Here is a 12,100-nt window from a genome sequence, read left to right as displayed (position 1 = left end):
TCCTGTAGAGTTATTCCGATCAGGGATTATTTCAGTCATCTTTGCCTGTCTTTGCGGCTGTTGACAACAACAGTGGTTGGACATGTATCATAACAAATTGCACTTTATTAACCCTTTCAGGGTCCGTGCCGTAAATCTACGGCTTGACGTTTAAGGGTCCAAACCGTAGATCTACGCCATGAGCTCAGCTCACTCTGATAAGCTGTGAGCGGTAAATTTGGGCCTAGATATGAGAGAATACATCTATATAGTATGTGTGCACCACATGAAACAAATCTTGCAGCACACAGTGCATAATGAGAAAAAAACAGAGACCGTAATTTTTGATTAAAATGGCAACTTTGCAGTGTTTTTTCGTATGTTTTTTTATAGTTGTATTGGAGGTTTCTTGGTCTCGTTTGATAGAATGGAGGATATATTACAGAAATAGAGATGATTTTGATTGGTTTTAGTACTAGGAATGGCTTGAAACTGAGCTCAAAGTAGCAGAAATGTTAAATTTTTACCGATGTTCAGGAATCAACAAATAACCTCTCACGTCTAATACACACCAGCTGGTGGGTCTAATATACGTTCACAAATGTGCTGATATTATTTATACAATTATTACAATATTGCATAACAGTAAATCTTCTGTTTTTTGGTTTGAATAAAAATTCAATATGTGAATTAACCCTTTGACTGTCGCGGCCGTATATATACGTCTTACGAGGTACCGTGTTTGACGTATATATACTCATAAATTCTAGCGGCTTCAAATCAAGCAGGAGAAAGCTGGTAGGCCTACATGTGAGAGAATGGGTCTGTGTGGTCAGTGTGCACCATATAAAAAAAATCCTGGAGCACGCAGTGCATAATGGGAAAAAAAAACTCCGACCGTTTTTTTTTTAATTAAAATGCCGACTTTGTGGTCTATTTTCGTATAGTATTTATGGTTGTATTCTCGTTTTCTTGGTCTCATTTGATAGAATGGAAGACATATTATACAAATAGAGATGATTTTGATTGATTTTACTATAAAAAGAACCTAGAAATGGAGCTCAAAGTAGGGGAAATGTTTGATTTTTGCCAATGTTCAAAAGTAAGCAAATGATGCCATTTTCCAGTAAATGTCCAACTAGCCATTCTAATATGCAGTCATGAATGGGTTGATGTTATTTATACAATTATTACAGTATTGCAGTAGTCTGCATAATAGTAAGTCTTCAATTTTTTGTTTGAATAAAAATTCAAAATAGAAAGCAAGAGTAATATCAGAGGGGCCTGGAAACACGACTGATGAGCAAAGAAAATGTTATTTTAGAGCCAGGAATGTCTGCATTGTTCATTCTGGACCTTATTTTGAAATTGGAATATTTTTTAGTTTTCGTGAAATTGGCCAAATTGCAAATTTCTGACCACATTATTAGGTAGTTGAAATCGGTAAATGGGCAGTTTCTTGTACTCAATCGATAGAAAAAATGGAGTTCTAAAGAAATAGCTATGAGTTTGGGCGACTGGAACAATGGAATTAGCCAAAAATAGGGCTCAAAGCGGGCGAAATCGCCGATTTGTAAACGGCGCCGAGGTTGCTAACTTCGCGAGAGCATAATTCCGTCAGTTTTCCATCAAATTTCGTTTTTTTTTGGTGTCATTACAATCGGGAAAAGATTCTCTATCATTTCATAAGAAAAAAATTTTTTTTTTTTTTTTTAAATTTTGCGACACCAGGACATAAGACGTATATATACGGCCGCGACAGTCAAAGGGTTAAAAATCAAAATGGAATTCATTTGTAAAGCCTGAAAATGTACTAATGAACAGAGGAAATGTTAGTTTAGTGCCAGGAATGCTTGCATTGTTTATTCTGGACCCTATTTTGAAATTGGAATATTTTGAACTTTGCACTAAATTGGTCAAATTACCAATTTCCAATCACTTTATTTTGTAGTTGAAACAGTTGAGTTGGCAATTTCTTGTGCTCAGTTGATAGAATAGAAGTAATACTAGTGAAATAGCTAAGAATGTGGTCAACTGGAATAAGGTAATTGGCCTAAAATGGGAGTCAAAGTTGGCAAAATCGCCGATGCGTAAATATTGCTGACACGTCAAAATTCACGAGAGCATAATTTCATCAATTTTCCATCAAATTTCGTACTTTTTGTTTTATTACATTCAGAAAAAGATTCTCTACCATTTCATAAGAAAAAATAACAATTATTTTTTTAAAATTCTTGGACATTGGTGCGTGCTTTCAAATTTGGCCTCTGGACCCTGAAAGGGTTATACCTCTTATAGGTTTGTGGCTATCTTCTTACCACCATTGCCATGCTTGGGAGACTGCGCTCACCCATCTCCACATTGGTCATACTTGCCTTACCCATAGGTAGCTCGTGGAACGACACTCTATATGTCTCTTTGAGGTTTGTCAGGTCCCTATTTCAGTTTTTCACTTTCTTGTAGATTGTCTGGTTTACCAGCGAGTTCGCTGGATTTACCTTCACTGATGCCGTCGTCCTACCGCTCTTATCTTCCTTTCTTGCAGACAACCCTGTCTTTGACTTAAGATCACTTTTTTACTTTTTGTCAGCAACTGCTTTGTTATATGAACTTTGACACGTATCCATAAGCGTCCCTTCCAGCCCTTTTTTCTCCTCACCTCTGATCCCCTCTTCACCTAGCCGGTTATAGCCCCGGCACTATTTTCTACCAAGCAGCACTGCATGACCCTTGTCAGTTTAGTGCTTTATTTGATTATGATAATGTGCCACCTTAAATTCCTTGTTCTGTTGCTTGTTGCTGTAGAAGTGTTTGGAGATGTTTATGAGTACTGAGCAGTAAACAAGTGTGAGCAGTTTGTTACTTAGCTGATGGCTGTGGGTCAACATTGTTGTAGCAAAGATGGCCACTACAGGCTACAGCATATGCCATATTGAGCCAGAGTTGACAACCAACTTTCCCCAGGCCTTATAAATCCGAAAATTTTTCATGACCAAGCCATTATTTTTAAAACCTTTACCGCATGTAAACCCAGGCAAAAATCCTATACCGCTAGATGTTTAATGTAGATTTGAATACCATTGTTTTAAAAATGTGCTATACAGTGGACCCTCTGTTTTCGTTTGCCTCTGATTTTGTGATTTCCGGTTATCGTCACAATAGTCTGTTTTTTGTTAATTCCCTTTGGTTTTGTCGGTCGTATGGAATATATCTGAGTGCCCGCATGCACAAAGCCTCTCAGACACCATTCTGAGTTGGTGTGACATTATTTGACCTCTGCGAGGTCATAAGAAACATTTCGTAATAATCCATTGTTTTTTGCACTTGTTTATTGTGTGTGACTGCTAAATAAGCCACCATGGGCCTAAAGAAAGCTCTTAGTGCCAGCCCTTTGGTAAAGGTGAGAAACACGATAAAATTCAAGAAAGAATTTGTTGCAAAGTACCAAAGTGGAGGAGGAAAAGAGAGGGAAGAATGTGCCTCCTTCAGTGATTCTACTATATGTATGATACTAAAGCAGCAGGAATCAATAAAGGCTATTGCGCCAGCCAGCGATAAAATGTAGCATTAACAGTGTAGCAAGTAAGCTAAGTGATAAAGTGATAGAAAAAGGACAAGAAACTAACTCCTCCAATGTTGTTGGAGGTATACAGGGCCACTGGCAGTATATGCTGCCCTGCATATCTTCCACCACCCTAAACCAATGCCAGCATCTCCTCCAAGATAAGTGTAAATATTTCTTATTTATAAATTATGTACATTGTTTCAGTGTGAATAGTGGTGGTGGCCTCTGCTGCTGCTGCTGCTGCTGCTGCTGCTGCTGCTGCTGCCACCACCACCACCACCACTATGTATGGCTTATGCTGTCAGTGGTCCTGATAAACCCAATGGCAACACTGCCACCACTCCTCACGTACATAATGACATGTTCATTCTAGAGTAGTATATGCAATGTTTCTGTCATTAATATTAATATTGTTTATGTCATATTAGATGAATTGTGGTAGATAAATAAGCTGTAGGGTTGATATTAGATCATATTTAAGCATTTTGTCCGATCTTCTAACAAACTCGCCTCTCTCTCCTCTCCTCGCCTTTTTCCATATGCCAACAAGACTTCAATAAAGGTAAAAGTGATTTAAATGTTCATTTATCCATTTCATTAGTGCTTTATATTTATTTCTCACTGTTTGCTGTATGTAAAACTATAGTTATTCTCTATAAAATGTATTTTTGTTAATACTTTTGGGTGTCTGAAACTGATTAATTGGATTTACGTTATTTCTTATGGGGAAAATTATTTGTTTTCGTGATTTTTGGGTTTTGTCACTCTCTGGAACATATTTAACCCTTTCAGGGTTTCGGACGTACTAGTACGGCTTACGCACCAGGGTTTTTACCGTACTAGTACTCATAAATTCTAGCGCCCTCAAATCTAGTGAGAGAAAGCTGCTAAGCATCCAATACACGTCAACTGGCGAGTCTAATATTCTTTTACAAGTGCGCTGATATTATTTATACCATTTCTACACTAATGCAGTAGTCTGCATAACAGTAAATCTTCTATTTTTTGTGAGAATAAAAATTCAAAGTGGAAAGCAAAAGATGGTAAGAGGGGCATGGGGACCTGACTAATGAACAGAGGAAATGTTATTTTAGTGCCAGGAATGTCTTTCTTGTTTATTCTGGACCCTATTTGGAAATTGGCATCTTTTGAAATTTGTGTGAAATTGGCAAAATTGCTAAATTCTGACCACCGTATTGGATAGTTGAAATCGGTAAATGGGTGGTTTCTTGTACTCGTTCGATAGAAAAAATGGAGTTCTAGCGAAATAGTTATGATTTTTGTCAACTAGTACTGGAATTGGCCGAAAATAGGGCTCAAAGTGGGCAAAATCACCGATGCGTAAACATCATTGAGAGCGCTAACTTCGTGAGAGCATAATTCTGTAAGTTTTCCATCATATTTCATACTTTTGGTGTCATTATGATCGGGAAAAGATTCTCTATCTTTTCGTAAGAAAAAAATTTTTTTTTTTTTTAAATTTGGGCGACCCTGAGAACAAGTCTGGGAGAGGGCCTGGGGACCCTGAAAGGGTTAATCATGGAAACCGAGGGTCCACTGTGCAAGGGTGCACTATGAGAGGCTTACCTGTACACTTTCTTGAATAATTCTACACTGATTTTTGAGGAATCGACATAAAGATCTTCTCTATATTTGCCCTAACTTTTATTGTAGAAGAGTTATTTAACCCCTTGACTGTCGCAACCCCCAATCCTGAGGTGTCTCCTGGTGTTGCAAAATTTAAAAAAAAAAATTTCTTATGAAATGATAGGGAATTTTTTCCCGATTGTAATGACACCGAAAAAAAAACCAATTTGATGGAAAACTGAAGGAATTAAGCTCTCGTGAAGTTAGCGACCTCAGCGATATTTACAAATCGGCAATTTCGCCCACTTTGAGCCCTATTTTCGGCTAATACCATTGTTCCAGTCGACCAAACTTGTAGCTATTTCTTTAGAACTCGTTTTTTCTATCAATTGAGTACAAGAAACTGCCCATTTACCAATTTCAACTACCTAATAACATGGTCAGAAATTTGCAATTTGGCCAATTTCACGAAAATTAAAAAAATATAACAATTTCAAAATAAGGTCCAGAATGAACAATGCAGACATTCCTGGCTCTAAAATAACATTTTCTTTGTTCATCAGTCACGTCTCCAGGCCCCTCTGATATTACTCTTGCTTTCTATTTTGAATTTTTATTCAAATAGAAAATAGAAGATTTACTGTTATGCAGACTACTGCAATATTGTAATAATTGTACAAATAATGTCAACCCATTCATGACTGCATATTAGAATGGTTACTTGGACATTTATTGAACAGTGATATTATTTGTTAACTTTTGAGCGTCGGCAAAAATCAAACATTTTCCCTACTTTGAGCTCCATTTCTAGGTTCTTTTCATAGTAAAACCAATCAAAATCACCTCAATTTCTATAATATGTTTTCCATTCTATCAAATGAGACCAAGAAAACTAGAATAGAACCATAAATACTATACGAAAATAGACCACAAAGTCGGCATTTTAATTAAAAAAAAAAACGGTCGGAGTTTTTTTTTTCTCATTATGCACTGCATGCTCCAGGATTTTTTTTTATATGGTGCACACTGACCACACAGACCCATTCTCTTACATGTGGGCCTACCAGCTTTCTCCTGCTTGATTTGAAGCTGCTAGAATTTGAGTATATATACGTCAAACACGGTACCTCTTAAGACGTATATACATGTATACGACTGAAACAGTCAAAGGGTTAAACTACATGGATACATTTCATGATCAGTGACAATTAACATTATACTGTACATAAAAATTTATAAGATTCTGTTATTCATTACTACTGTTTATTTTCCCGCCAGGCCCCCAAATGCAAGAATTGGCACAGTCAACATTTTATTATGAACAGTTTCCTGAAGTTATGGGTATGCTGTGGAAGCGAATGTTACAAGACAATCGAACTGCATGGCGACGAACTTACAAGTCTCTCTTGCTGCTCAATTACCTAGTTCGTAATGGCTCCGAGAGAGTGGTCACATCTGCTCGGGAACATATTTATGATCTGAGGACATTAGAGAACTTCAAGTATATAGATGAGCATGGCAAGGACCAAGGACTCAATATTAGGTGAATCAGGAGGTTATGCTTTATTTTTGTAGTTCTTCCATTTCTGGTTAATTTAGGTATCCTTTCCCCCAAACATATGTTTTATTTTGAATTTGTAAGGATTAGTCTCTATCAATGCTTTTTATCCTCTGGTTCCATTTTGAAAGGCTGGTTTTAAAATGGCTGTTTAATTTTTGTTTGTGGAATTTTTTTTAACCCTTTAACTGTCCAAATGTAGATCTACGTTCATGTGCGTAGCGCTCCGACCTTGATTTTCCCCATTTGAAAGCATGTAAAAAAAAAACGTAGATCTATGTTCGGAGCCTGCCGCACATCAGCGTATATTTGTTTTAACCCTTTAACTGTCCAAATGTAGATCTACGTTCATGTGCGTAGTGCTCCGACCTTGATTTTCCCCATTTGAAAGCATGTAAAAAAAAAAAACGTAGATCTATGTTCGGAGCCTGCCGCACGTCAGCGTATATCTACGTTTGGACAGTTTAAGGGTTAATCCCCTTCCCTTCCAAAGTACTAGTGTATTATTAATTTTATATGTACAGTATAGTGAAATTCTGAAAAACATTAACATCTGTTAGACAAAAAATTGTAACATTAAACCGTTTTGTGGTACTATCATATAAAGGATAAAATAGACTGTTATGTTGGTTGTCCCTTATTACTTTGATAGTAAGGTTCTCACTACATGTTCTAGTGTGGGGTAGCTTTTTACTTAATGGCCTTATCTGTCTAGGGGTAATACTTACATCATGGCTGATCATCTTGAGTGTCTCTGATACCCTTTCACCAGCCCTCTTCACAGGTTATGTAAACTACTACTATAAAAATATAACTGTATTCTCAATAGATATGTACAGAATATACAATCACAGCCTCACATTTTCAAAACAAAATCTACACACTCCATACCTGTTCTCCACATGGTGTGTTCCAACAACTTTTATCCTTCTCTCTTCTTGACATAACTCTGGGCTAACCAGTGTTTTGACACACTTTAGTCACCCTGGGTATGGTGGCCACAACTTAAATTATAAAAACTCACCCCTGGAGCACACACAATTCCCCAAAAGATAGAAGAAGGACCCAGAGATCCCGCCAGGTTGAAGGTCAGCCACAGAGAGAGGGAGTCAGTGAGAGGGAGAGAGAGAGAGAGCCTGGCTAAGCTCCTCCCACCAAAACAAAAGACTGTTGCCAAGCACAATTCTCCAGTTACCACAATTCTACCACACCTTAATTTTACTTTTACAAAAAGAAATACAACTTTATAAACTACTTATTTAAATTGTGTGTTTATGTGTCTATAGTATAACCTATTATATTGAGAAAAATAGGCTTGACCCAGCTGCCTCTCAGTCATAAGGTTGATCAGTCCTTCTGACATTTAGAGCAAAGTCCCCATCAATTCAATATAATTAGGTATTCCAGAGTAACTGTTACTTATAAATACATGTTGGGTCCTATAGCCCCATAACATAGACAAAGTTCAAATATTGAAAGACTGGGCTTAGAAGACAGGAAGAAACCTGTGGAAGGTGTTCTTGTTGCTTGCTGCACAGACAAGAGCAGCCATGGTAATCATTATATTGAAGATTATGAAAGGTTATTTAAAGGTAAATAGGGAGAATTTAACACTATAAAAAAAGAGCTGTAATTATAATCTTGGAAAAAATCTGTGCTGAATAGATAGTAAAAGGCTTATTCAGAGAGAGTGGTCAGCTAAGTGGGACACCATCAATATAGCCATTAATAATTACACTCATGGTGTCTCCTGTAACTACAAATAAGTAATCACAAATATTTACTTGCAAAATATAAATGCTGTAATGTACTTGACATAGCTTACAAATAGTCCACATAGTGCTATAACAGTTGGTGCTTAACTCCTTAACTGTCCAAACGTAGATCTACATTCTTAACGCTAGCACTCCAAATGTAGATCTACGTTTTGTTTTTCCTGCCTCCAAATTTGGCACAATTGGCCTAAGATGCCTGGTCAGTATAAAATGGGTATTAACCCTCGGTGTGCGCTGTATTAAAAAAATCCGGGACCATTTAGTACCTTGTGGGAGCACCAGTTCAATTGCGCAACAGCTAGAGCAAAGCGCAGCAAACACCAAGGATTCACTGATGTCATGTTGTATTAACACTCCCCTTTTAAGAGGAAAGTGTCATCTTGCCAGAATGTCCTATAACCCATGCCCTAAGTAAAAAGAATAGCCTGGAACCGTAATTTCGGCAGGCTTGCTGGCTGGCTGATTGACTGTATCTCTGTCTCTGTATCTATCTCTCTCTACAGTGGACCCTCGACCAACGATGGCATCGATTAACGATAAATCCAACTAGCGATACATTTTAACGCAAAATTTTTGCCTCGACTAGCGCTAAAAAACTCGACCAACACTATTTGTTCCGTCAGACGCGTCCACTTCTGGCCAGTGTTTACAAGCCAGCCAGCCACCGCGGTCGCTTCCAAGCATACAATCAGAACATTTCATGTTATCACAGCCTTTTTAGTGATTGCACCTGCAAAATAAGTCACCATGGGCCCCAAGAACTCTTCTAGTGCCAACCCTACAGCAAAAAGGGTGAGAATTACTATGGATATGAAGAAAGAGATCATTGCTAAGTATGAAAGTGCAGTGCGTGTCTCCGAGCTGGCCAGGTTGTACACAAAACCCCAATCAACCATAGCTACTATTGTGGCCAAGAAAACGGCAATCAAGGAAGCTGTTCTTGCCAAAGGTGCAACTATGTTTTCGAAACTGAGATCGCAAGTACTTGAAGATGTTGAGAGACTGTTATTGGTGTGGATAAACGAAAAACAGATAGCAGGAGATAGCATCTCTCAAGCGATATGTGAAAAGGCTAGGAAGTTGCATGACGATTTAATGAAAAAAATGCCAGCAATTAGTGGTGATGTGAGTGAATTTAAGGCCAGCAAAGGTTGGTTTGAGAGATTTAAAGGGAAGGGAAGTAACCCCGGAAAAGGACTTGCCACCTCAAGTCCTAATGGAAGGGGATTCCCCTTCTAAACACTAAGACCATCAACACTCTCCCCTCCTCCCATCCCAACAATCATCACCAGATCTTCAATAAAGGTAAGTGTCATGTAACTGTGCATGTCTTCTTCAGTTTGTGTGTATTAAAATTAATATTTCATGTGGTAAAAACAATTTTTTTTTTCATACTTTGGGGTGTCCTACACGGATTAATTTGATTTCCATTATTTCTTATGGGGGAAAATTAGCTTGACTAACGATAATTTTGACTAACGATGAGCTCTCAGGAACGGATTAAGAGCGTTAGTCGAGGGTCCACTGTATATCTGTCTCTATCTCACAGGAACACGTACATAAATACAATTCTACATAGTGTAAATTTCCTAGGATAACCCAAAAAATCCAAAGTGCTTTACTGTGCTTGTAGATAGTGATTGTGTGTAATGCCAGATGGTTCATAAGCAACTCTTTGAGACAGACACAGACATGTTTGTGTAAGAGTGAAAACAAATAAAGCAATGGCTCGTCAAATGTCACCACTGTCATTAGCAGAGAGATAAGATAAGATGACGCTCATTAAATGTCACCACTGTTATTACCAGAGACATATGATTAGATAAGACGATGCTCATCGTTGTCAGCAGTGGAGTGAAGAGATAAGTGACACTCTTACATGAAGCTTCAAGGGAATTTATTATTATTATTATTATTATTATTATTATTATTATTATTATTATATTATTTTTGTTACTTATTATTATATACTCCATTGTATCCAAAACTTTGCTGGGACCTATAAATACTATGTACTGTATATATTTCTAGACAATAGTATGTGACTAAGGTAGGTAAAAATGTTCACCTGTCACTGTGTTTGTCACTATTTGAGCACTATTTCAGTACCTAATATTAGTATCAGAACAAAGATTAACTATGAAATCACAAGAACTACTACAAATTGTCATTATCAGAACATTAAAATTATACAAATTAAAAAAGAGATAAAAAGGTATATCGGCAACGCATCTGCAAGTGGCAGTGCTTCATGTTACCGTCAGATGAGTGACAAGTGCCGACTTTGCTGCCTTATATCTCTGTAAGTACTGACTCTAGATTTTTTTTTTTTTTACATTATGTAAAAAAAATGTCCATTTAAAAAAAAAAAATTTATTTTTCAAAATATTCGGAGTGTTGGGCAAGAGAACGTAGATCTACATTTGGACAGTTAAGGGGTTAATGGTACAACAGTGGCAGTCATCTAGCATGTTTGAGATCTTATAATATGAAGTATGTTTATTTAGCTGTGAGCAGCAGAGGAATACATAGTGTAGGTGTATTTTATTTGTGTGATGTTCATTTTCAGCTGAGGACTGCTTAGTGTAGCAGTATTTAATTTTCTTGTTTATTCTATGTAGTATATAGTATTTCTTTATATCATACTTATTTTATGAAGTAAAGCCTCAATTGGTGAGCTTTTTTATATAAAACTGTGGCATATGAATATGCCAAGCGTGTGTAAATTTCCTTGGTAGTACAACAGTGCTCATCACTGCATTGTGCCGGGCGAGTACCCCAGCATAATGCCATGACGAAAATCAAAGGCCTACCATTCAGGGGGGTCTTTCTTTGTTATTGCATTATGGCGGGTAGCAGCCGTTAGTATGACGTATCGACCTGCTGCCACACTGCAGAGTAACTCGTCAGTGCCCACATGGCTGCCATGGTGAGGGGAAGTGTTGCACGTTTGTCTCGCATCCACCCAATCTTTTGTCTGGTGTTCCCTTTGGTTTTGGGGCTATATGTGTTTGATTATGGGTAAAAGGAAGTCTAACACCTGAAACTATAGCTCTAATCATAGGGCTTCACAAGCTGGTCACCAGACGAAAGAAATAGTGGAGAATGTTGGTGTGCGTGTGTGTGTGCGCATGTGTGTGCATGTGTGTGCGCGCGTGTGCGCGTCCAGTGAGGAACTGGGTGCAGCATTTCAAGGCTGGTGGTGGTGTCGAGTTACTGTCTGCCAAACCTCAGCCTGGCCCCTCGAGGAGGACATCTCTTGGTACCTTAATTGTGTTAAAGAAGCAGTTAGAGAGTGACTGCTTGTTTAACACAGTTAAGGTACCAACCGATGTCTTTTTCAAGGGGCGAGGCTGAGGTTTGGCAGACGGTAACTCGACACTGCCACCAGCCTTGAAATGCTGCACCACGTTCCTCGCTGAATGCTTGCTCTCTCTACACACACACACTCACACTCACACTCACACTCACTCACACACTCACACACTCACTCACACTCACACTCACTCACACTCACACTCACTCACACTCACACTCACTCACACTCACTCACTCACAAACACACTCACTCACACACACACTCACACACACTCACACACACTCACACACTCACACACTCACACACTCACACTCACA

At 38.1% G+C, this 12,100-nt stretch overlaps 2 protein-coding genes across 2 annotated transcripts in view; both read left to right on the top strand.

Moving 5' to 3' along the window:
* Nucleotides 1-12,100, top strand: part of LOC128686640 (telomere length regulation protein TEL2 homolog) — a 340,958-nt gene that overhangs the window by 190,337 nt on the left and 138,521 nt on the right. The gene's annotated exons all lie outside the window — the stretch shown is intronic.
* LOC128692055 (clathrin interactor lqfR) overlaps nucleotides 1-12,100 on the top strand; it is a 139,657-nt gene that overhangs the window by 102,752 nt on the left and 24,805 nt on the right. Inside the window, exon 3 of the mRNA XM_070085288.1 lies at nucleotides 6,410-6,674. Coding sequence (XP_069941389.1) covers nucleotides 6,410-6,674 — 265 coding nt within the window. The remainder of the gene's footprint in view (nucleotides 1-6,409; nucleotides 6,675-12,100) is intronic.

Source organism: Cherax quadricarinatus, chromosome 15 (assembly GCF_038502225.1).
Source record: "Cherax quadricarinatus isolate ZL_2023a chromosome 15, ASM3850222v1, whole genome shotgun sequence".
NCBI lineage: Eukaryota > Metazoa > Arthropoda > Malacostraca > Decapoda > Parastacidae > Cherax > Cherax quadricarinatus.
Note: the sequence above shows the minus strand (reverse complement) of the source record. Positions and strands in the feature narration are given on the sequence as shown.